This window comes from Schistocerca nitens, chromosome 3 (genome assembly GCF_023898315.1).
Source record: "Schistocerca nitens isolate TAMUIC-IGC-003100 chromosome 3, iqSchNite1.1, whole genome shotgun sequence".
NCBI classification, from domain to species: Eukaryota; Metazoa; Arthropoda; class Insecta; order Orthoptera; family Acrididae; genus Schistocerca; species Schistocerca nitens.
Genome location: NC_064616.1, coordinates 403,643,779 through 403,671,461, shown reverse-complemented (window position 1 = coordinate 403,671,461; position 27,683 = coordinate 403,643,779). Strand labels below are relative to the sequence as shown.

General features: G+C 37.6%; 1 protein-coding gene across 1 annotated transcript in view; it reads right to left on the bottom strand.

Moving 5' to 3' along the window:
* Positions 1-27,683, bottom strand: part of LOC126249251 (titin-like) — a 640,870-nt gene that overhangs the window by 48,233 nt on the left and 564,954 nt on the right. Inside the window, exon 14 of the mRNA XM_049950908.1 lies at positions 16,327-16,539. Within this exon, the coding sequence (XP_049806865.1) occupies positions 16,327-16,539 (213 nt within the window). The remainder of the gene's footprint in view (positions 1-16,326; positions 16,540-27,683) is intronic.

Sequence of the window (27,683 nt, the reverse complement as noted above, 5' to 3'; positions counted from 1 at the left end):
CTACTCAGGAAATTTGATTATAATGTGTCTGACTCAGTGTAAATATAAACATGCCTCAGAGCAGCATTCCGTTTAATGAGGAGAATTTCTTCCTGTACAAATAGTCGCATTTTCAGGCAAACGATTATGTATATAAAGTTTAGTAAGGATGTCACCAATGCATAAATGAACACTACTAGCACATGATGGCTCTATTTGCACTCAGACCTCATAGCATGAGATATAACTTTGTATCTCACAAGGAAGCCACGGATTGTTTCATTAAGTTTGGTTTTTGACTGTGGCAATCTAACAATTTCTCAATAATCACACATGCTGTGACATTATGTTAGTTGCATAACAATGCTATTGAATAGAAATCAATGTAAATACAACACACACATCTTGAAGAGAAAAAGATTAACTGTATATCTGTGTTAACATTATGAATGAATAAATTGGTTAACATTTATTTCATAGTTATATGATTTTTCCCAGTTATATGATTTTTCCCAAAGAAGGAGCTTTGTTATCTCCATATTTTTCATTGTCATGCAGAACTTTCATTTATTACAATGATAGATCAGTATTGGTATGGTAACAAAATATAACATATATGAATGATGTTCCTTTGACTTTTGAATTAGAAACACTTGCACTGCTTTAGAATCTTACAGAAATACCATTCACATTACTCAGTACACCAACAGAAAGATTTTTGTTTCTGGGCAGTAAAAATGCTATACGGTACCCTACAAAACAAAATTTATTACCACATTACAGTCGATGTGATGGATGGTTTGAATTCTGGCAGTCGAGGTAATTTTTACCATCAGTATTTAGCTATCAAGGGGAAGACAGTTTGCAGTACAAAGTTACTGATTACCAGATTGTGAACCAAAGTCCGGGATTCAGTCTTAATTCTCTCCCCATTGTGAGTGAGCACATGTGACACTGTTGATGGTGATTTGTCTCTCAGATAGAGGCTTAAAACTTAGGGAGGGTTGGGCTGTTTTCTTATCCTGGGACTGGTTTCATATGCTCCCTTCCTTTTATGATACTGTACATCTGCTGTACCTGGAATCCTACAGGCTGTTATTGCAGCAGTATTGCCACTTTTCAAAGTATGTGTGCCCTGTTGCTATGTATGAGAGAGTAAGTAAAATCATGTCAGAGTGTAGCCTGCATGTGTTAAACATGACTGGAAGAACTCCAAAACTTAACCTCTCTGTGTGGTGTACCACTTTTATCAAAGTGTTTTATTGCATCTCTCAACAAGACTTTGCAGAGATGCCTGCCATTTGTAAAATGAAGTGAAATAAAGCCACACTCTTTATTCTGCCAAAAAATACAAGTGATGACTGTACTAACTCCTGATAAAGTTTCAGATGTATCATAATCTATAAATCTCAATCATGAAGACATTACCAAGAGAGAAAGGAGGATGATCTCGAACTTCGTTATTCTAAGTGGCATCTTACTCACTCAACATTATCTTATGTATTACATAATGACCTGTTGAACTGGCCTTTAACAAAGACTGTGTAAAGTGAAACTTAAACAGAATTAAAGACAAATTTTAGACAGTTTTATTGTATAACTCAGTGTAGCCTTCCTGAACAGTAAATTAATATTTTGGTAGTTCTTGCATTTATTTTCTAGAGAAAATTTATGTATTTTAGATAGAACAAGAAGAACTAGATATGTTAGTGGGAAATGATGTATATTAAAATTGTGGCTACAACCAAAATATATTTTTACATCCTTTTTCAAGGCTCAGGGAATGCTCTTCTTTTACTGACATTTAACATCTTGTTAAGTGTGAATTTCAGTTAATGTCTGTGATGGTTTTGTAGGATTTCAGTTACTAAATTTACAAACTATCAGTGGCTGACATAAATAATGTTTTACAGAAAATTGTTAAGGGGAACATCAAACATGTGGTACCTCATTAATCAAAGAACAAAGGCAAATGTTGAGCAGATGTGATAAAATTTGGAAGTAACAAACTAATGTACATACCAAAACATAGTAAAAATGACAATTAACTCCAAGGGCATCTAGAAAGTAAAGTCCTCAGTGTAACTGAGGTGGAATAAGGGAAACCAGCCTGCATTCAATGAGGCAGATGAAAAACCACCTTAAAAACCATCCGCATACTGGCCGGCACACCAGACCTCAATGCTAATCCACTGGGCAGATTTGTGCCGGGGACCATCATGACTTCCCACCTGGGAAGCAGTGCGTTAGACCTCATGGCTAACCGGGCAGGCTTCTTCCAGATACTTAATTATCACTTCTTAATTTTCATTTCCTGCTGTCATATTTTGTCTTTTATATTTTACCTAATTGCTTGGCTGTATTTATCGAAAGAAATCCTGAAGAATAAAGGCATTCTGGTCTAATCACAGTGTTGTAGTGATGGAGTTTTGCATGTATGGATAAATATTTTTCGTTATATAAGTTTTTTTTTTATTAATTGAAGAGCCACGGCCATTTTCCTTTTCCTTGCTTAGTTAGCTTCTTTGTCCAATGTATTTGGTTGTATTATTTTACCTTGATATGTAAACTTTGTAGTCTTTTTTATTATTCTATAATAAATTTCCATGCATGTTCATGCCTCCAACAAGTATGTCATATACTCTGTTTTTTTTTTCCAAAAGATATACGGTTTTCTACTTTTGAAGGTGTCTTTTTTACGAGCTTTAACTGCATTGTTGCATCTTTTATACATTCATCTAAGATGTCAAGACCGCCTGCGAAAGATTATCCTCTTTTCTCTGAATTAAGATTTGTTTGATTCCTTATTCTGTTCTTCTCTTTCATTCCTTGATTGCCTATTCCAGTAAACAATTGAACAGCAATAGGGATAATCCCTCTCCTTGTCTTACACCAATTTTGATCTCAAAAGCTTTGGAGAGTTCACCTTAAAATTTAATTTTACATTTTGTACTTGTTAGTGTGTCTTTTAGGACTGCAGCTGACTTTTGTCAACTCCAAAGTCTTTTAAAGGTCTTGAATAATGTTTCTCTGTCAATTGAGCCATATGCTTTTTGAAGCCCACAAATTTTTGGCTCTCATTCATCCATACCTGATCTTAAATTTCAGGTTTAAGATTTGTTCCACAAAGGGTTTTCCTTTTCTAAACCCTCCTTTATACACTTCTAATTGCCAATCCAGTTGGCTTCCCAGCCTTTTTTTTGATGGAGTCAGTTTCATCACCTTTTTGGTGAATTAATGCTGTTTTCCAATCTTCTGGTATAGTTTCTGTTTCCCAGGCTATTTGAAAGACTCCATGTAGCTGCAGGACTGTCCCAGAATCTGCAGTTTTCCACATTTAACCAGTTACTGATTCTTCATCTTGTATTACCCTTCAGATCTTTAACGATATTTTGGATTTCATCCATGCTGCAAGATCTTGAGTTTGTGTATATGCATCCCAAATTTTGTTCTAGAACTTTTTCTCTTGGTTCCTCACAATTTAGTAATGTCTTGAAATAGCTTGCTAGTATTCCACATTTTTTTCTTTTCCTTTTTTTGGCTAATTTTATGTCTTCATTTTTGAAGCACAAGTTGGTAAGTTTGGAGGCTTTGTCTAAAAGTTTTTTAGAAGTTCCTGGTATTGTTGTTTTGGAAGTCTCCCTCAGTTAGTGATAGCTTGTTCTTTTCAAAATTATTTTTGACTGTCCTTATTTTTATTTTTTTGTTGTTGTTATTGCTTAAAGGTATTAAAGTCTTCACTTCTGGTGGTGGACAACCATTTTGGCCAAGCTTACTTTCTTAATAGCAATGGTTTTTCACACTGTTCATTTCACCATCCCTAGTGTCTTGAGAGTGGCACTATTTCAAGTGCTGTTATACTAATTTTGCTTTAATCTCTTCCTACACTTCTAAGCCTATACATAGCTGTTACTTGAATTTTTGTTTCATTAGAGTTTCAGAATCAAATTTATAGATCCAATGCCCCTGTTTTGAAATCCATGTTTGTGGCATAAATTTAATTTTTATTGCAGTTATATAGTGATCTGTTGCTATATTTGCCCACTTTGTAACTTTCAGGTTCTTAGTTTGTTTTTGATTGCTAAAAGATATAGTTACATGGCCATGTGAATTTATTCTGGGTTTGTATTGAGTGATTTCCAAGTTTTCTGTTTCCTTGGCAGTTTGTTAAAGTTTGTGGACCATAGTTTCCTCAGTTTTATTCATTCTTTTGTGCTTTGGATACTCTCCAACAGTTTTCCTGAACTTTCATTCTTTTCCAGTCTGTGCTTTCAAGTCCCCTAATAAAAGCTTGACATTCTTCAGTGGAACCACTACTAAGATGTTTATTTTAATAATGTAGATAATAAGAGTTTGCTGCCACAAGTGCTTGAGGACATAGGACAGATGAAGCTACTAAGTGCGAGTTTGCAGTTGTAGGGTGGAAGTCCTAAGATCTTGGGTCCAAACTAAAACAACTGATTTTATGTAACTTTGTATTAATTGAGTTGTGAAGCATAATTCCCCCAGTCAGATCCCTGTTTCTTGTTCTGGATTGCCTGTCACAGGTTTTGCAATATCTGACAATAATGTCAGCATTTAAAGCACCTCCCCTTGTGGTAAAACTTGATCGTGAGGACACCACGTTGATCCCAGAAGACAATGCACACAATTTTTGACAGAGCTTGTCTGTCTGAATCTGACTTTCATAACAGAGCAACCATACTGCCAATGAATGGATTGACAACACAAGCAAGAAACTATTGCCTTTCTTTTCATATCATTGTCAAGATGTGAATGCTGTGGCGAGAATTTGGGTTTATGTTTATCTGCTGGCAGTCATCATGCACATATATTGTGGAAACCAAGCCTTTGGCTGATAATTTTGTTCAACAGTGAGCAAGAGATAGGGGGAAAAGGGCAAGTGTTCCACATTTGTGAAGTGCTTGTGCTGCAGAATTATTTGTTGCAGACTTCTCATCAGTTCTGAAGTAGTCAGCCACTACAATATTTTCTGTGCACATTGTATTGACTTTAAATGAAATGTCTGTACCATTGTCTAATTACAGTATATTGTTGCTCACAATGTCAGGTCTATGGATGTGTCAGAACTGACAGACAGTTCCTGCTGGAGTTAGTTTCTGAGTGTGGTACCAAACTCACAGTTGGCAGAAGATAGTACTGATGTTGCCTGTATCTCCTACACCTATGAATTATGACTACTGCCACAACACTGAAACTACACCACATTGTTGCCTCATACCCATTCTCTGCAATCAGTCATGCATGTTCCACGCCCATGACTCATGCCATAACTGCATGTGGTTGGAAACTGCATTCTAGGTGATCTTCATACAAAGGCTAGTAAAATGGCAGTTGTGGTGATATAACACCACTTATGCCTTAAGAGTTCCTGCACAGCTGTTTTAGAGTGCCACATCAGACAAAATGCATGCGTGTGTAACCTTTGATGGTCATCCTTTATCCACAATAACAGTACGCAGACACTTGCATGATGATGTGCACAACAGTACCAGATCAGTGGTTTGTTCACCACTGGCCTAGTATCACAGAAAAGAGCATTTACAATGGAACAGGCATATGTGAACTGGACTCACAAGCAACTGCAGACAGTGCTCTTTGCTGATGAATCCAAAGGTTTGCTTGACAGTGATTTTCAGCTTTCTCAGTTTGCTGGCGAGTACCTGAGCCTGTTTACCAAAGATGATAACCTCCATTTTTCTGATGGTGTTTGTGTTGGAGGGTGGTTCCATATGGGACCATGTCTGCTGAGGCATACAAAAGTGACATGTTGTATCACCAAGTAAGCATAATTTGTACAATAATGAGGAGAAAGCTGAGCCCCCACAACTATAATAGCTATCATCACAGAGTATGTCTAGTTAACTGAGAAATCACATAATTTGTACAATAATGAGGAGAAAGCTGAGCTCCCACAACTATAATAGCTATCACCACAGAGTATGTCTAGTTAACTGAGAAATCACAATTTATGAATGAAGAATGGGCATGTCGTAAAGTTCTCTGTACATTATTCCTCCAGGATTATATGTATTTCTTGTGCTTCTCTACAAACCCTGTTAAATGTACAGTGACACTAGTCCACTTGGCTCAAGCCATTACTCCTACACTTGTACTTCACAGGCCAACTAGGGAGCCTGGTGAAAAGCATACAGCATGCCAGTATTGTTAGCCCCATTCTTGTTGCACGAATATATGGTACATCTGCGAGAATCACAAGGTTCTTTGTGATGATATTATTTCTTATTAGGCTTCAAACAAAATTTTATTTTTATTTCTTAGAATTATTAATAAATTAATGTATTTATATTCTGCTAAAATAATGTCGTTGTTTAACATTCTGAATCTGCCTAAGCAACAAATGTTTCAATTGCTCTGTGATATTTTATGGAATATAGCAAATGGCTCAAATGGTTCTGAGCACTATGGGACTCAACATCTTAGGTCATAAGTCCCCTAGACCTTAGAACCACTTAAACCTAACTAACCTAAGGACATCACACACACCCATGCCCGAGGCAGGATTCGAACCTGCGACCGTAGCAGTCCCGCGGTTCCGGATTGCAGCGCCAGAACCGCACGGCCACCGCGGCCGGCATGGAATATAGCAGTGTAAGACAGTTCACTTTAGCAAAATTGTATTTTACAGGAATGAAGATGTAATTTCATGTGAGGAAAGTATAAAATGCTAGATTAGCAACAATACTTTTAGGTATTTTTCAGCCCTTCCTCTTTGTTTATTGCATGTAACACATGGCAGTACTCCAGAAGAGTATCACTGAAAGATTTATAAACTGATAGATCATAATTGTTGGTTAAAAATTCAACTCATTGTTGTTAATCCATAAAAGTGTCATTTCAAGAGGCAGTGGATCTTAATGGCCACTGCATGTAGCAAGAAGTTAGAAGTGTTGGTTAAACTTCAGTAATGAATTTGAAAATATTCAATTAAATTCATTGATAAACCAAGTTCCACAGACCCCAAGAAGAAGGAGAATCTTCAGGGACGTGCAACGAGTCAATTTATACATTAACAAAAGACAAATATATTTAAACATGTATAATGTATTAACAATAAACTAGCACTACTACATTTAATGTCATTCACACTTATGCTACCGAAATTTTAATTCTCATAAAACATAATGATATTACTGTCTGTCAGATCTGTGTAAATAACAAATTAAATAATGAGTAACTCAAAACTATATGCTTCACAAAACACGTGTCAGTGAACTGAAAACATTTTGTCTGTTGCCAGAGAAAATCCACTCTTCAAGAGGGAGCAGATGGAAACAAGTAGAAAGATGTAAAATTGTAAGCTCTCAGAATCATAGGCACCTTCTCTTGGCAGAATAGAGGAGAGAGTTGAATGAAGAGAGGAAAAAGATGAAGAAAGTAAGACTGGTAAAAGATAAAGAAACAGGGAAAGTTACTCAGGACCCCAAGTCAAGGGAGACAAACTGGGCAGGGTGAGAAGGACTATGTTGAGAAAAAAATATGTAGACATGAAGAATAAGGATCTAAAATCTTAAAAAAGTTTGTTTTATTTGAAAAGCTTTAAGAGTTTTCACATAGCAAATACACATGCATTACTTTTCAGAATGGTCTCATAATATAGAAGCTGCATTCACATATGAAGGTATCTTCAATATGTACAATGTCCATCACTGGTGTGAAAGTAACCCACACATCTCTCACAGTCATGGATATCCAGTCTACCTTAGCTTCACTGTATATGCCAGAATATTGGGAGACAGTGTTTTGGGTCTCTACTTGATTATTGTGTCATTCATTTCTCACAAAAAATTTCTGAAGCACTACAAGATATTAAACTTTATGTTTAACAAAGGATATGGTTCCACGCACTTTGAAAGGAATGTCTATGGTAGTTACCCCCATTGACTTTCCTGGGATATGAGTTAGTCATGGTGGTTCTGTTTTATGGCCTCCATATTCATCTGACCAAATCCCCCTGGATTTTGTCCTGTGGGCACACTTGAAGGAGCACAATTAGTCTACTCCACCATCCACCAATGAATGTGGAAGAACTGGTAGTGCAAGTCCATGCTCCTCTTGTAACTGTAGATGCAGCTCTGATATGAAGAGTTCAGAGGAGCATGATCCAGTGAGTCTCTAAGTGTTTGGAGATACAGGGAGGTCACTTTGAACATGTACTCTGAAGTCATCATATGCTTTGTGAAAGAAAAGGTGTCACTGATAGTTTGTTTATAAGATTTTAGAAGGTATCTGATCTATTATGTATGGCTGCTTGTACTGAATGTAGTAGTATGTTTAATGTCTCCAGATTGATAAGTTTTGTAGTTATTTCTGTTTTATGATAGGTAAGTTTTGTTTGATAAATATTTTCAATATGTCTGACCAATGATTATTATTTTCTCCATTAAAGTTTCTGCAGCTGCAGGATATGTAGAATTTAAGAAACAGTGTACACTATAGCAGTATTGGTCAAACTGATGCCTTCACTATTTAATCTCTCAGAGCTATCCATTCATCTTCTGCTGTATTCCTTGCTCCTGTTTCAGTCATCACCTATAACCAACAAGTTATGGTCAGAGTTCACATCTGCCCCGGGAAATGTCTTACCCTTTAATATGTGGCTCTGAAAGCTCTATCATACCATTATATAATAAGTCTGAAAGTGGTATATTGAAAGTAAAAAAAAATGGATGGAAAGGAAATACAATAAATAGGAACCATAAATTGAGGCCAGGTTAGTAGCACATTCTGGAGGAAATTTCCACCTGTAATGTTCTGAGGAACTGATACTGGGCAGGAGAATTCTGATTGTACGTGTTGTGAAACAGACACATCATCACAATTATCACTTTCTAGACCATGAACTGCCTCAAAAGACTATTTGTTGCTTTCATATACAGAGTGAAGAAAAATTCATATGTTTTTCCACAGTCCAATTCCCTGTCCAGCACCAATACAAAAATGTCACCAATGCTTCCTGGTTAGTGCAGTGGGTAGAGCTTTGTGTTAGAATATTTGAGGTGAAGAATTTAATTCCTGGTCTGGGTGTAATTTTTTTTATTTATCAAACAAAAATACACTCCTGGAAATGGAAAAAAGAACACATTGACACCGGTGTGTCAGACCCACCATACTTGCTCCGGACACTGCGAGAGGGCTGTGCAAGCAATGATCACACGCATGGCACAGCGGACACACCAGGAACCGCGGTGTTGGCCGTCGAATGGCGCTAGCTGCGCAGCATTTGTGCGCCGCCGCCGTCAGTGTCAGCCAGTTTGCCGTGGCATACGGAGCTCCATCGCAGTCTTTAACACTGGTAGCATGCCGCGACAGCGTGGACGTGAACCGTATCTGCAGTTGACGGACTTTGAGCGAGGGCGTATAGTGGGCATGCGGGAGGCTGGGTGGACGTACCGCCGAATTGCTCAACACGTGGGGCGTGAGGTCTCCACAGTACATCGATGTTGTCGCCAGTGGTCGGCGGAAGGTGCACGTGCCCGTCGACCTGGGACCGGACCGCAGCGACGCACGGATGCACGCCAAGACTGTAGGATCCTACGCAGTGCCGTAGGGGACCGCACCGCCACTTCCCAGCAAATTAGGGACACTGTTGCTCCTGGGGTATTGGCGAGGACCATTCGCAACCGTCTCCATGAAGCTGGGCTACGGTCCCGCACACCGTTAGGCCGTCTTCCGCTCCCACCCCAACATCGTGCAGCCCACCTCCAGTGGTGTCACGACAGGCGTGAATGGAGGGACGAATGGAGACGTGTCGTCTTCAGCGATGAGAGTCGCTTCTGCCTTGGTGCCACTGATGGTCGTATGCGTGTTTGGCGTCGTGCAGGTGAGCGCCACAATCAGGACTGCATACGACCGAGGCACACAGGGCCAACACCCGGCATCATGGTGTGGGGAGCGATCTCCTACACTGGCCGTACACCACTGGTGATCGTCGAGGGGACACTGAATAGTGCACGGTACATCCAAACCATCATCGAACCCATCGTTCTACCATTCCTAGACCGGCAAGGGAACTTGCTGTTCCAACAGGACAATGCACGTCCGCATGTATCCCGTGCCACCCAACGTGCTCTAGAAGGTGTAAGTCAACTACCCTGGCCAGCAAGATCTCCGGATCTGTCCCCCATTGAGCATGTTTGGGACTGGATGAAGCGTCGTCTCACGTGGTCTGCACGTCCAGCACGAACGCTGGTCCAACTGAGGCGCCAGGTGGAAATGGCATGGCAAGCCGTTCCACGGGACTACATCCAGCATCTCTACGATCGTCTCCATGGGAGAATAGCAGCCTGCATTGCTGCGAAAGGTGGATATACACTGTACTAGTGCCGACATTGTGCATGCTCTGTTGCCTGTGTCTATGTGCCTGTGGTTCTGTCAGTGTGATCATGTGATGTATCTGACCCCAGGAATGTGTCAATAAAGTTTCCGCTTCCTGGAACAATGAATTCACGGTGTTCTTATTTCAATTTCCAGGAGTGTATTACATGTAGACCCAGAATCGAACTTCTCATCTCAAATATTCTAACACAAAACTTTTGTCACACATGTGATTATAGTGTCACCAAATTGCCATTATTTGATGTCGATTTTCTACTGAAAATATGCATAGGATGAAATTTCCTTAGAGACATTTTTGTGTTGATAGTACATTGTGAAGTCCAACTTGACAATTTTTTGTTCATCCTGCATACTTTCTGCCTGTACCCGCTCATTCTAATTGACAACTTTGTGACTGTCTCACCAATAAGTTTGGCTGCAAATAAACTGACAAAGCCTTTTCTTACAACTTTTATGTTTTCCTACACCTTTTTTCACCACTTATTTCAACTCATTAGGGTCTCCTTTTCTACCGTGATGAGTCCCATTACTTGTTATTTCTTTTTTCCTTTTGGTAACAGGCTTTTTCAGTCTTAAAAGTGATGTTCACATCCTGATCTGTGAAAGCTGCCTGTCTCTGGAAAACCCCAAAGGTCAAACCTTGAAAGTCCCTATTTCTAGATATAACCCCACCCTCCACCATTCCCTTCTATGCTTCTAAGTACAGCAATCAGTTGCCTTTACTGAATCCATCCACGACCTTTATTTGCCAATAAGCTTTGGATCTCCAAGTGGGGTCTACTCAGGAGCATGTAGTCATCAGGAAAAACAACCATAGCATGCTAACCAAGCGAGGTGGCGCAGTGGTTAGCACACTGGACTCGCATTCGGGAGGACGACGGTTCAATCCCGTCTCCGGCCATCCTGATTTAGGTTTTACGTGATTTCCCTAAATCATTTCAGGCAAATGCCAGGATGGTTCCTTTGAAAGGGCATGGCTGATTTCCTTCCCAATCCTTCCCTAACCCGAGCTTGTGCTCCGTCTCTAATGACCTCGATGTCGACGGGACGTTAAACACTAACCACCACCACCACCACCACCACCACCACCACCATAGCATGCTAAGAATCAGAATGTGAAATGACAGATTCATTAATCACATATGTAGGTTAGAAAATTTGAAAAGAGAAACAGATACGTTGAAATTAAAGTGAGGACCAGTGAAGTTCAGTGGCAGTATGAACAGGACTTCTTGTCAGGTGAGTACCTGACTCAACTAAAAGTAATGGAGGAGTAGGTCTAATAATGAATAAGAAAATATAAATGCAGATAAGCTACTGTGAGCTGCATGGTGAACACACTATTGATGCCAAGAAAGCCAACACTCACCACAGCAGTACAAGTTTATAAGCCAACTAGTTCTGCATCTGATGAAGAGATTGAAAGAATGTATGAGAACATAAAAAAAATATTCAGATAGTTAAGCGAGAGGAAAATTTAATTGTGTTGGGTGCGGTAACCCAGTGTTACCAACTTGATCATGTTGGCAACTCGCTGCCATTAAATCAGCAGGACATGAGGTGCTGGCCTGTCACTTGTTATTCAAGTAGCCTGTGTTGGTGCATGATGGCTAACCTCAACTTCCAAGAGGTGGCACATTCAGACAGCGCTAACAGCTGTGCATCAAGAGTGGCAGCTGCCAACACTTGGGAATGTCACATGCTATTGTGTATAATCCCAGAGTTGAATGGCTTCCTTTCATTGTGTAATGGTTTATGCTCTTGTTACCTTCACACTGAAATTCCGGGAAAACGGGTACAGCCATGGACAGGTGTCACAGGCTGTATCTGGTGTGACACGCAAGAAACACACCAACAGAGAAGAGAACACGACCAAAGAAGAAAGCAAGAAACTTGTGGTTTTGCCTTTCTGTGGTACAGTGTGGGGAAAGATTAGCTGGCTCCTGAAGAGATATAACATTTCATCACTGTTCAGACCCCCAGCAAAAATTTGGCAGCTCATGAGGCCTGTGAAGGATGATCTAGGGCTTTGAACGCCTGGAGTGTACAAGATACCATGTAAGTGTGGCTGTTACTATGTCAGCCAAACAGTGCGCACTGTGGAGCAACGCCGGACGGAACACGAGAGGTGCCTATGCCTATGCTATCCAGAACAATCAGCCATGGCAGAACACGCCTTAGAAAATGGACACTGAATTCTATTCGACGAAACATCTGCCATTATGAAGATGAAGGGATTTTGGGATAGCATCATAAAAGAAGCTATTGAAATAAAAACCTCTGAAAACACCGTCAACAAGGATGCTGGTTTGCAGCTCAGTACAGCCTGGGACTCGGATATCGCAATGTTAAAACGGCCGCAATGGACATGGGATGAAAATATTACCATATATGACAAGGAAGAGAGCACCAGTGATGTCACAGCCAGCAGTATGGCTATATAGCGACACGGCCATGGCGACACAGCAGTCCGTCTTACCACTTGACAATGACCGGGTAGAGCTCGGTCCAAAGCTCATGGGATTTTAACTACATGATGCGGTTGGAAGCCCAAGAATATTTTATCAACTGGATGTATCATTTTGCTACCAAACTGCAATTTTTTTGTATGGAAAACGTATCATTGAACCTTGCCTTGAAAAGTTCCTCGCAATTTCATCCAGCACCATACATAAAACCACCCATTACATGGAGCATTATTCCACCAAGCTTTCTTTGGTCCCAACTTTATGACACCAAGCCATCCACTGTTATCTTACACTTTTCATTTCCTCAAAACAAATGACTTCATCATTATCTCCTCTCAGACAAGGAATCTATGACTTAGGTACTCAAATGTCGCAAGTACATGAAGGAGAGTCTGCACCAGCTGACCCTTTTATGTTTGGCATCTGCCATCAGGATCTTAGTTTACTGCTTCTAATTGACCTACAATATTTCCTAAAACTCAAGCACCTCCAAAGGATTAATGTGTGAATCCCTATCACTTCTTGCCCCCTCAAAACTGTGTACCCCCAACTTCAACTACTTCAGGAAACCAAACTGCCCTAGTGATCCCTTAGATGTTGTGCGTCTACATTGTTGGATCATCATCTGCAACCTACCATACAGAAAATTGCTTCTAATTTTACTGACACCAATGATTTCCTGGAACATCTGACATCTGTACCTGATTTACCCCAGCCACACACCTTGTTAGTCACTACTGATGGCACCCACCTCTATACCAACATTCCCAACACACAACATTTATCTGTAGACTGGTTATAGAAATATACTTCTGGTGTTACCTATGCCTTTACCACCCATAATTATCCAATGAGTCTAGTTCACAAGAAAATTCTCAGGCCAAATAAATTAGTTTTTCTGCTGCCAATCTCAAAAATACTAAGGAGCACTCTGTTTCAATATCCAATCTCATCCTGATATAAAATTAAAAAAATAACTTCTTCAGCATGGTTATGAGTTTCTGACATGATATGCTGAAATGAGGTCTACTTTATTTAAAATTCTACACTTACATTTATACTGTTACACCCTATAGTGGACATTTATCTTGTTGCCATTATCAATTTCCTCTCTCCTGTTCCATTGGCAAAAAGTGTATGGGAAGAATGACACTCAGTATGCCACAATTTGAGCTCTAATTTCTCTGATTTTACCATCACGGTCATTTTGCAAGATGTGTGTGAAAGGAAGTAATATGTTGCTTGACTCTTGTAAGTAACTACACTCTCACAATTTTAACAGTAAACACCTGTATGATGAGTGTCTCACTCTTGTAGTGTCCATCAACAGCGTTTTACTGTCTCTGTGGTGCTCATTCTTAGTAAGTTAAACTATTATTGAAGTCAGCACTCTTCTTTGCATCATTTACATTTCCTCTATTCATCCTACTTGGTAGGGACCCAGACTGAGGAACAATATTCAATAATCAGTTGAATGAAAGTTTTGTAAGCCATTTCTTTTGTAAGTGAAGAACATTTCATTGAGATTCTTTCAATGAATCTCAATCCCACATTTGCTTATCCTGTCACATATTTTATTACTTCCTATCATTTTAAAACACTTTGGATAGATACTCCTAAATATTTTACAGTTACTTCTACACACCAAATCATAACATCTTGCTGTCACATGCCACTCCTTTTGAATCTGTTTCCTTGCTCCACAGTTTTTACCACTGCAAGATTTCTTCTCTACACTCTCCAGTAACTTCATGTGCCAGCTGCTTGAAAGAACTATCCCACTGATGGAAGAAAAAGCTGTGACACAGCTTATGTCACATACCACCATACAGTCAAAGAATATATACTAACAGCACACAGCACTTTGATTTAGAGCATAATCTGAAACATGATGATATGGACTTTGGAGCTTATTTAGACACGTACACAACTGGGATTCTTCCTGTCAACAACAGTTCCTCATAACTTCACTGATAGGAACTCGCTTTACATTGTATGTGCTCGGTTCTCGTCACCATCTAATCTCAGTTTTCATCATTTTTTGGGTATTGATCCTCTTTTCTTTTCATTTTATTTACTTATTAATTTTAATCTCTGAATCATTTGTCTTGTAGTTAATTTTTCACTCATCTTACTTATTTATATGGTATTTGCACTTATCTCTGACATGCCTACTGCCATCTCTCTCATTTCTAGGTTCTCAGGTTTTCAAATTTTGTCTGCATCCAGCAATCCATTTTTCCCTCTCATACTATCTTGTGCCAGAAAAGGGAGCCCTTGGCTCTGTAAGCCATCAATTTCACAGTCATGTTTTTTCTCTCCCTCCGTAAGAACATATTTTGAAATATTGTGTTTTATATGTTTGGTCAAATTCAAAGACAAGAAGATAAACCAATAAGAAAAAAGCAACTGCTCTAGTAAACGGTACTCTCTACTGACACAGTTGGAACTACTACTTACCAGCATGTCATACACTCATAAACACTACAGATAAAACAAATGAGTCTAATCCTTACTAAATTGAGGATTAGCACTTTCTTCCACTGACCCCTTATATGCATATTATAGCTAAGTAAATGGAAACATAATCATATAATATAATTTAATTCATCATTATGAATGAGTCATTTCCTAAATCTGGTTTTATTTTTATTATACAGTAAGTCAGTAGAGCAGCTTAGTCTTTTTGTTAAGTTACCATGTACTTTTGTGGATGAATAAAACTAAGTGTTGAATAAGTAAGCAGTGATAGGCTGGACATTTAAGAAATGCCATGATGCAGACACAGATATATTAGTAAGAGAGCCATTTCTGTAAAAGACAGAAATCATAACATGTATTCAGGCCTCCATGCTATCAGGATCTGCTGTGAAATTTCATTATGCCACAAATTCCAATTTTTAGTGTCAGATTTTACATGTAAAATGACTGCACAGTGGGAAGGATTTATCTATGACATTTTATTTCTCTATAATAAATCAGCAAAACAATAAAAATTCAAATAATGCTGAAAAAAGAAGAATTTGATTTCAGATCCTCTCAGTATGAGTCCGATATAGCACTTATATATCCTCTTGCTCCCCAAATTGATCTTTGTGGAGGAAGCTACTGATCTAAATGTTATTTACTTTTGTAACACAATACTGTGAAATTTTAGTTTTCCACTATTTAATTTAGTTTCTGATGCATATAATCAAAGTTAGTATTATGTACTTAGATGGAACAACACTTGCATAATCGAGGATGAAGCTTTCACTATTAATTTAATTTTCCCAGAGCTTCTGCACATCAGCCAGTTTAGTTGCAAGAAGCAGCATCTCATCATTGCATTTGAGGAAACGCTAGTATCCTACCAGTCTGAACAAGTTGCTTTATTTCCAGCACACCTCACACTGGAATATATTAAGTACTGGGAGCTGATCATGAAATATGTGATGAGATAGTAATATGATAGACATAAAAACTTCTGTGAACATAAACTTAAGAAAGGGAACCCTACCTTCAAGAACATTTTGAGTTACAGTGAAAGTCTTTCCTGTGTCTAGCGGCACAGTCCAGTTGACTGGTTCAGGAGATCGCATGATGATCTGCTCAGGTGATTTCACCCTAGTTGGCTCAGGTGGAGATTTCACTACAGCTGGCTCAATCTCTTCCTTTGACTCTGATACAGTTTCTTCCTTTACTTCTTCATCCTTCTTTTCTTCTTCAGCACCTGAAAACGATCAATAAATAATTTAGCTGAAGTATATATCAATATTATTGATCCCACAAATAACTTATTTCTATGTACATAATGTGAATTCATTGTGCCATTTCTCATTTTCTGTTTGCTTGAGTTTATAATATATAAAGGCAACAATAATATTATTTATAAATGTAAAGAAGTTATAATTATGTAGAACCAAGAGTGTATTATGTATTATATGTTCATTTCTTCTTTATGCACAAGATGTGCTCCACTTCCGATATATAAAAGAACCATAACTGGATGTTAGTAATTATGCAGTGTATAAAATTAATGAGTGTAAAAAACCCACAGGGGATGAGCAGTGGCACAATTCACACAAGTCTGTGTACTTTGCAAACATTTATTCACCAAACAGACAGAATTTTACTGTCAGACTTCCCAACATTATCTATTATGTTTATGACGCAAACATCTAACTCTGCAACTGATTGTATGAAGTAGTCTGACACTCTTAAAAGTATCAGTCCTGCTCATCAAAAGGAAACTATTATAATAAAACTGGCAAATGTGCCACACATAAACAATTAGGACCACAAAGAGAAACATGCAAAGTATACGAGTATGAATGAAGCTGTCTCCTTATACCCTACTGAATGGAAAATTACAGAGCTCTTAAATAATGTGTCAGCAGCAATGTTGCATTTACAAAGCAAAATTTAAGGATATATAATAATGGAGACATGACACAAAAGCTGATAGGAATCTTGGAAAAGAGCCAACTTTCAAAAACTATTAAACACATTAAAACGTACACAAATATTAAAATTATCCCTTTGGGTTTGTTTAATGAAACACAAAGTAGTAGTAGGGTGTTTCAAATGTAGAAAGCAATGATGATGTTTCTTAGTGGAAAATCAGTTTGTTTTCCTTTCTATTTGAGAGTATGTATCAACTGGAAGAAAGGACCTATGATTAAGGAATATTTAAAAGCCATTGCTGAAGTAAATTAAAGAAATGTAAACTAAATCAAGTGATGACAAACAGTATGTGTATGAAGCATTAAAGTACACAATCATTTAAAAGTTAACACCATAGGAGTGCCACATAATGTTATATTTATGTGAAACAGAAGAATTAAGGGCTTTCACGTGCCAGAAGAACATAAACACAGAAATCTAGCTTCAAATGAGACAACTCTTCTTTGGCAACTAATGCTCACTACAAAAAGTAGACACCTTGAGAAAGAATAAATACATGATGTAGTACCTGTTTGTAAGATCATTTATATCGTATTGCTCATACCATACTTTCTGTAGACAATGATATGGACTAAGAAGGAAGAAAACCTGCATTACTTTGCTTACAATATTCTGCATGATCACTGTTCATTTTCATTACATTGCACGTTGAAGTGATAACCAAAATACATCATATTGGTGTAAAATATCTGTGGAACTGTACACACAAGCAACAGTAAGCAAAAAAAGAAAGGCAATACTTGTATGAAGCCACTACATAAGTGCATTACTCCCAATGAGTCTTGTGTGTAATAGGCATATGGAAAAAAGCTTAAACATTTTGGAGCACTTATGCGCTCTATGCTTTACGAGATTTATTGTTCTGATTCTATGTCAGAGGCATAGTATGTATGTGACACACTAAGCATCAGAACGTAGTTGTTACATATTTGATCACACAATTTCAGCATAGGACTGAAAGTTTGGTTTCAACAGAGGACTGTTAAGTTTTTAATACTTTAGTGTGTTGAGAGTGTAGCCAGTGAGACAGATGATGTTTGGCTAAGTCCTGACACACTGTTAAAATACTGGTGCAAATATATTTATAGTTACAAATGTAATGGCAGTGTTTGTAATTGGGGTACATCATGTACATGGCATTCAGTTTTCCAAGCTGGGCAAGGAGGCAAAAATGTTGCAGAAACTACAAAAAACTGTTTCTGTTTTAAAAGTGAGATAATAGCTAAAATTATGGCACTGTTCACATTGGAAGAATAATCTCCTTTCAAACTGGTATGTTGATTTTCAGTACTCTGTAGGTGTTTTATTCTTGTGGATGAGGGTAATTAGGAAAGCTGCAGTTCAAATACAGTTGTTGTTGCTTCATAATGGTAAAGGATCAATGATACTGTTAAATCATTAGTTACCTGAAGTAGAAATTATGTCACAGTTCACATAATGTATTGATATGCAAAATACACTGTCATACATATTCTGATGTGGATGACGTTACTCACTGTGCACAGATTCAACAATGCTCCTGTTGGATATGGGAGTCTCTTGAAGATAAAATGCTGCATAAATATACAGCAACATTGATAATCTTTCATGGACTATGCACACTGCAGAAGATATCAATTTTACAATAAACTGTTAATATATAGATCTGAGTGCACAACTATATACATAGATTAAAAGAATACAATATCCTGCACCATCAGCAGCCCCAACAGGAGAACTGTAGACATCAACTAGTGTGAAAAGTAGCACACTGTGCCATTTTAATTCTAACAGCTTACAATATTTGCACAAATAATAGAAGTATATATCCACTGAAAATACCGGGCTCAATATATGAGAATAACAGTACAATTATGTGTATGCCAGATGGAAATTCATCAGACATGAAAGAAACCAAGATATAGCTTATAAAATGATATAGGATGGAGAGTTTCCAGATAGGCTTAATGTAAATAAGATACTTCTAAGTCATCAGCGGAGTTTTGAATGGAAGACATAATAAACATCTGTTAAATTACTGAAGAAGCAAGATGTTTACATGCAAAGGAAGAGAGAAATGTTGAATGTCATACAGTGGTTTACAAGTATCAGTATCTTCATATTACACACAGAATGCAGAGGTTTATATCAACAAGCAAGCTACAGTGCAACAAGTTAAACAAATTTATAGTAAAGCACCAGTTGATGTTTCAGAATTATTTCAAGGTTAGAAAATAATGCTTTTAAGCTACTTTGACAAGAGTGCTTGTGGTACATTTATAGACACAAACTATTACTTTATGTACATTCTTGTGTAGTATAATACTTCTTTTGATATGTCACAGTGATTTCCAGTTTAAATGGCACAGTTGATTTACTCATTTGCTTCATTATTAGAATGCTGTACAGCTTCTTAAAACAACCCCTTAACCAAACATGCAAGCCTAACTGTATACAGAAATATTATGTGGAATACAGAAAAGATAATACTTAAGAATATGCACACGTTCTTTGAATATGTTATATGAAAGGAGCCATAAATTTAATTATGTTCAGTAATATATTTCTTTGTAAAGTACCTACAGTAATATAGTGGGTGAGTTTGTTCACAGGACTGAGAGAGTCAAGGGCACACCACCTCCGTTATAATCAAAAGTATTATAGCACTGTGGTGTTCAAAGCAACCTTTGGGTAGATGAATGCTTTGTTATAACAAATTGAAATAATTTTCAAAATACATACTTTGACAGAAATCTCTACCAAATGTAGCACAGCACTTCTTTATTAGATTTGTATAAAAATCATGACACAAATTTCCTTAGACTCCCATAGGAAGTAGAATGTTTTTGATTTAACTGCAACAAATTTGTTCAAGAAGATGACACAGCAGGTGAAACTGATCTATCAACATTATAATTTGTGAAAAAGTAGCTTTCTACTTAAAAATTATATCAGTTAGAAATCCACAGAAAGCAAATTACATAAAAAGTTTGTCACTCTGATGTTACTTTCCTAAAGGGAACTGCACAAAAATTTTAAAATTTTTCACAGTCTTTGGTGTTTTACTGTTTGAAGAGTATACACCATATCTGGCATGCCATGTCTGAGTCCTCACAATCTAATGAGAACTTCATCTAAGTAAAGAAATATCATATATGCCATCTCTCTGGGAGATATGCAAACTCTACTCAAGTGTTTACTCACGTTTTAACTGTTTGTGTACTGTGTTTATGAAGTGGAGATGGAAAACCAGCCTGACACTTGCACCTACATGGATCTGGGAAACAATCTAAAATTTACAACAAGTCTACCTGGTGTGCTAGACCAATATCTGCTAACTTGGAACCACTCCAAGCTGGTTGATGTGGCCATCTCTGTGTGTTACACCATATGAGCATGACATCAATTTTTTGTAAACATGAATAAGTTTGAAAATCAATTATCGTTAATAGGAAAAATATATCAGCTTTGCAGTGATACCCAGTGACACAACTTATTATAGCTTTAAAAACAATTATATAGTGAATGGAGAGTGTGCCTTTGGTTTGAATTGAGATCCTTCTGATTGTCATCCTTATATCATAAGCCATGAAATCACTAGCACTACAATTTAGGACTCTCATTCTACCAATGTGATGGATTGTATATTGTTGAGTTACAGACAGGCACAATGAAAAGACTGTTACACATACAGCTTTCAGCCAAAGACTTCTTCAGTAAACAAAACACACACATATTCACATAAGCAAGCATACCTCATGCACACATGACTGATACCACTGGCAGTTCCAATCAGAATGTGACTGTCATGTGAATAGCAATCTGGAGTGGCATGGGCAAGGGGGAGGGATAGCACATTATGGATGGGGAGAGAGAAGAGCACTGTCTGGCAGAACATGCAAGGACATAGAGAGCGCCAGGCACAGCATCGCGAGGTGGGGATGTGGGGGATCAAATGGGGAGCAGAAAAGATAAGGATTGGGAAAGGAGAGGAGCAGGGAAGGGGAAAGGACAGGAGGGTACATTGGCAGCAGACAGCACATAAAGGGAGTGAAAGTATGTGAAAAGGAAGGAACTTAGGGACAGGGGGGTGGAAACTGTTGGGTGGAGGGTGTGAGAAAAGTAGGTTACCATTGATTAAGATTGGGACACTTTTGGAAGTGGAGAATATGTTGTAAAAGTGACTCCCATTCGTACAGTTCAGAAAAGCTTGTGGTGGAGGGGAGGATCCAGATGGTCCAAGTTGTGAAGCAGCCATTGAAATCACGCATATTATGTTCAGCTTAATGTTGTAGGATGTCTCTCATTTCAGGGCATGGTGATAGATAATCAAAACCATGACAAAGGATGTGGTTCAGTTGTTTCAATCCAGGAGGTAATTGTTGGGTGATGAAAGGGACACTCTTTTGTAGCTGGCTCTTGGGGGATGGTGGGAGGATTGGGAGTGTATTGGGAAATGGCATGGGAAATCTGTTTGCAGACTAGTTCCAGGGAATGGTGCCTGTCTGTAAAGACCTTGGTGAAACCTTAGCAGTTCCCCTGGAACTAGTCTGCAAACAGATTTACCAAGCCATTTCCCCACACACCCCCAGTCCTCCCACCAGCCCCAAAAGCCAGCTACGAAACAGTGCCTTCATCATCCAATACCACCCCTGACTGTAACAACTGATCTCCATCCACTTTGATTATCTATCATCATGCCCTGAAATGAGAGACATTCTATCCAAGATCCTAAAGTGGAATGCCCACCTAACTTCCACAACATCCTATTCCATTCCTATGCCACTCCCAGCCCCAACCCCTTGCCGTAGGTATCATATCGCTGAAGAAGACCCAGGTACAAGACCTGCCAAATCCATTCACCCAGCACTTCCTCCTCCAGTCCTGTCACAGGCTTATCTTACCCCATCAAAGGCCAGGCCACCTGTGAAAGCAGCCGTGTTATATACCAGCTCCGCTGCACCCATTGCACAGCTTTTTATATTGGTATGACTACCAACCAGCTGTCCACCAGAATGAATGGCCACTACCAAACTGGGGCCAGGATCAAAATAGACCACCCTGTGATGCAACATACAGCTGAACATAACATGCTCGATTTCAGTGGCTGCTTCACAACACAGGTCATCTGGATCCTCCCCTCCACCACTAGCCTTTCTGAACTGCACAGATGCACTGAACTGCACACATTCCCCATTTCCAAAATTATCCCAGCCTCAACCTACAGTAACCTACTGTCCCCACACCCCCCACCCAACAGTTTCTGGCCCTTTGTCCTGTCACCTCCCCCTTTTTCATAATCCCTCATTCTCTTTTTGTGCCGCCCTCCACCAACATACCTTCCCATCCTTTCCTTTCCCTGCCCCTCTCCTTTTCCGCTACTCTCCTTTTCTGGTCCCCATTTTTTCCAACACAGCCCACCTCCTGATGCTGCATCTGGCAGTATCTAGTCCCAGCATGTCCTGCCAGACAGCACTCTTCTCTCCCCCCATCCATACCCTGATATACCACACCCATCCCCACTCCCACTCCAGATTGCTATTCACATCACATTCACATTCTGGTTGGTGCTGCTGGTGGTAGTAGTCACGTGTACGTGAGGTGTGCTTACGTGTGAATGTGAGTATGTGTTTTCTTTGCTGAAGAAGGCTTTGGCGAAAAGCTATTATGTGAAACAGTCTAGCAGTATTTTCATTTTGCTAGTCTGCAACTCAACAGATCTTCTTTACAGTGAGTAGCAATCTCTGTTTTTCCTAATACTGTTGATATTCCAACCTGGTGTTTCCACTGTTTGGCATTGTATGTTGTGATTTATACTCATACTCGTAATATGGGCATGAGAAAGAATGCTAGTAAACAATGCAGATGCCTTGTCATTGCTTGGTAGAAGTCATTTATTACAGCCAGCTTCATATTTTCCTATTAAAGATTCATTATATACTGTAAAATATAAACACAACAAAGATTAAGGAAGGCCCAGTTAGTATTATATTGCTTAAGTAGGTATATGTAAATCGCAGTACACTCATAAACTTTTTGTTATGAAGCAGCTACAAATTTCTAAATAATTTTTGAAAATCATCTTGAAACAAAGTTCTTGCAGGTCTTTTTTCTGGCTAATAACAGAATACATTATTCAAATGCAAGAGAATACATCTGTAAATTAAAATATTGTATCAGATACAATAAATATGAACATTATTTCTTTACTGTAAATATATTTACACCACCAGATAGTAAGTGTACTGTCAAGGAGTTATTTATTTTGTTTCTTAATAACACCACAATAAAATAACTAGTTTCTTATAATGCAATAGTTTTATTTTATTGATTATAAGGATGCCTGTATTGTGACACCTGGACATATATTTAACAAACCGAATAGTTGTTAAAGGATTAAACACTTATACTGACTATTAGCAAGTCCTTGTTTATTCAGATTAATGACTTTGCCATAGGACAGAGTACTGCAATGTCTTAGTGGTAATTTGCATCAAATTTAAAGCAACTATTTTAGGAGAATTCTGACAGTTGGTCCACAGTGTATATATCTCTATGTTGTAGATAACAATGACACATAACTTGTTTCTTAAAATTCTTAAAATTTACGGTATATGTACATACTCTGTTGTATAAGAAAACAGTAGTTCTCTAGGAAGTTTATGGCTTGTGTATCATAATGCTAAACTATTCAGCTGGAAAATTTCTCAAAATGTATATTTAACAATACTGTGCACCAGTACATATATTTAATAACTAAAGCAAATTACTGGCAACCAATTTAGCAGCCATTCTGCTGTATTTACAGTTGAGTGTGTATATATTTCAATATGAGGAGTAACATGTATGAAAAATACATAGGGAAACTGATCTAAGCAAGGATGTTATAAATACAAGCAATGCAATACTGCATTCTGCAAAGCAGCTGTAAGTCACAATCATGCCAAATGCAAAAAGAAAGAAGGAAATATAGAGAAGGAAGTCTATTCTTTTCATCTCTAGTGCATTTAAATTCTAATCAGTCATCATTATACCAGGCAAAATTTTTCTGTAACATTAAAAGACTCTAATTAAGAATCAATATGGAGTAACAGCACTGTTGTGTAATGCTGAAAATAAAACATTGTCTGAATATAAAAACTACACAAACATTCATGTTTACCTGAAAGATATTCTGTTAGTGACATGTGTCAAATAAAGTGAATTATACAAAATACATAACATTTTCTCTGTTCCCATCTCCCACTGATATTTCTGACATTTATCCACAATCATACCTAAACATACACAGCGAAACCACACACACATGTACGTTTGGTAAAGGAAGTGATAGTCATTATGGGGGTATGTTGCATATTTGATTCCAGCACTTCAATTACACTTAAAAATTGACATCTCTAAAAGCTACATTTTGCCATATCACAGTGAACAGCTCTTATAAAAGGAAAATTTTGTGTACATTCTTATCATGGAAAGTGAAAGCCAACTTAAGCAAGAAGTTTGAAGTGTAATAGCTCATCATTTAATAAGCTGTAGCTGACATAAGTCATAATACAAAGCTGTTAGGATACTTGTTTGTTACTGTCACCTTTATCTCCACAATCTATTTATGAAAATTATCATAGCTATGCAAGGTTGTTCCCAAACTTGTAACACTGATTCAGATTTTTATGGGTTTTTCATGCGGTATTACCACAGAGAAATCTGAGGTTTCTTCTATTCACAAATATCAGTGAACATGTTTTCAGATCAGAAGTAACACCAGTTGCATCCCAAACAGTAACACTGCAATAGTCATTCTCATCTATGAATTTGAAACTGCACCAAAAAGATTATTGAATTTTTAGTTTCCGTTCATGACACTGGAGGTTTTATTTTTCATGTCATATAAAAAACAAATGTACTGAACAATTATTGAAGCTTCTTAGTTGTGTGAATGGAATACAGAATGTGTAAATATATTATACAAAATTTTAGTTAAGAAACTGTAACTCTTTACAAAACTGATGATAAATGAAAGTAAAAGAAGGTAATGGGAAGTGCTGCCCAGCAGCCTGATGATGAGCCAGTCATAACAACTACAATAATCGTTTTGGCTTGATGTACGATACTTTTAACATCAATGTTGTTAACAATTGTTTATTAATTTTTCATGTATGAATTTGCTTTCTGTGCCAACACAGTCTATAGGAAAATTTTTTACTGTATTTTTTAAAGTGTTTATTAATGATTCTGTCAGTCGTTGGAGAACTTATATTGGGTGAATAGTTTCAAATTTTACAGGTTCATTCTCAAGCCTGCCCTACTGATGCTGCACTGACAGTGCCTGATGTTAATAATAAACATCAATGTAGTAATAGTAGTAGTAGTAGTAGTAGTAGTGGTAGTAGTAGTAGGTTTATTCATCTGTAGATATCTTTTTACAAGGATATAGGACATGTCAAAGTATTTACAAGTTTAGATCAATTTAAAAAAAAAAGCTAATTCGTGTACACATATATTTACAGAATTCTAGTTAGACACAATCATTAGATTTACCTCCTGGTATACAATACTTTTCTTACAAATAACTAATTAAATAATGTAATGCCACACCGTACACTCATATCTCACTATCAGCCACTGCACACACTATACACACATTGTGATGTTGAGCTCAGAAAGAGGAAAAGGTGTTAGTATTGTGCTATGCATAGCTTGGGGCTAGCTTGGGGCTAAGTATTTCTAGAAAGGAAAGAAGAAGGGGAAAAAGCATAAAGTGAAGGTGTTATGAGGAATGTTGGATGTCTTATAATCATTATTATTATTATTTATTTGTATAACATTTCTTTTATCGAATCCCTGCTCTGTTTTACCCAAGTAATCCTTCAATGTATAAAATGTATTGTATAACAGGTACTTTTTAGCTGCCTTTTTAAATAAATGTATTTTTGCAATTTCTTTAATGCCAACATATTCTTTGTAAAATGTTTGTAGAATGAATGCCACAATCCACATGTGCCTCTTAGCAAGTCAAAATGATTGATTATGACTTGCTAAGAGGCGTGTGTGGACTGTGACAACTGTGACATTCATTATGCAAACATTTTGTAAAGCATGTGTTGCCATTTTGATGTTTATTATTAATATCATGCACTGTCAATGCAGCCTCAGAAGACTAGGCTTGAAAATGACCCTGTAAGGTTTGAAACTAATCACCTAATATAAGTACTGCAGCTGTTGACAGACTCATTAATAAACACTTTAAGAAATTTAATAAACATGCTGGTTCCCTGTCAACAAAATTCTTAACAAGAATACTATATTGTTTTTGAAATTCTTGTTATTGACCCAAACACTTATAACATAAAACCAAATTTCATCATTCACATTATACAACAATAATTAATAGCACATGACATTACCAGTAGTTGATTTACTAAATACCCACAATGAGACACTAAACACACTTTAAAATATGTTACTCATTTCTAAGCATATAAATTGCAAATTTTCAGCACACTGGAAATATTAAAATGGATGAGTATTCTAGGTATAAGAAAACCCACTGCTGTAATTAAATGTGGCATGTTTAACATGGGTCCTGCTATTTGGTCAACTGAGAGATTACATAAGGAACACCAGAAACAGATCTCACTGAAGCAACCAAGCAAATCAGCTGTTACTGAGCATACTGAGTATTTCATCATTAAATAAATGACAACTCCAGTATCATGGTGCGCTCTAAGTTTCTGGAAAAATATAATTAAGCAGTGTATGAAGTTCTGATGTTCTCAGATTCAGTGGGGCCTAATATCAAGTGCTTAATTTATGAAGATCTCACTGGTCACTGGATCAATGATAAGAAGACAGTGTTGATGGAATTAATATTATAAAAGAGCTGTTATTAGTGATAGGAAAAATAAATGTTTATAAAATGATGGGTCCAGCCATGTTGAGAATTGATTTAAACTGCATTTATCAGCACATGGCTGACAATGTCACAATTTGGCTGGAGTCCAGACAACTAGCAAATCACAGTTAATCATTTTGATGAAGAAGATATTGCTATACAATACGGAAAAAGGCTTGATACTACCAAAGCTGTCTTTTGTTATCAAAATTTATTCCCAGTAGAATAATTCCCAGTTTCCTGCATAAATAAAAAATAATTGATCATAAATACAAAAGATAGAAGGGTTCCCCATAACCAGAAAAATTAAGAAAAACATTAGTTTCAAGCTAATGGTCATAATGAGTTGACTATGGCAAAACAGGGTGGAAGGGGATAGGGACCTGTTGGGACGAGGTGTAAGCATAAAGAGAATTTATCACTATGTTAGAGCACAAAAAATTAAGAACAAAGTAAACCAAACCCTGGATGACTCTAGTGATGAAGCACAGCAGTAAAGTAATAAAGTTTTAAATAATCTCCTTTGTATTGAGTTCAAA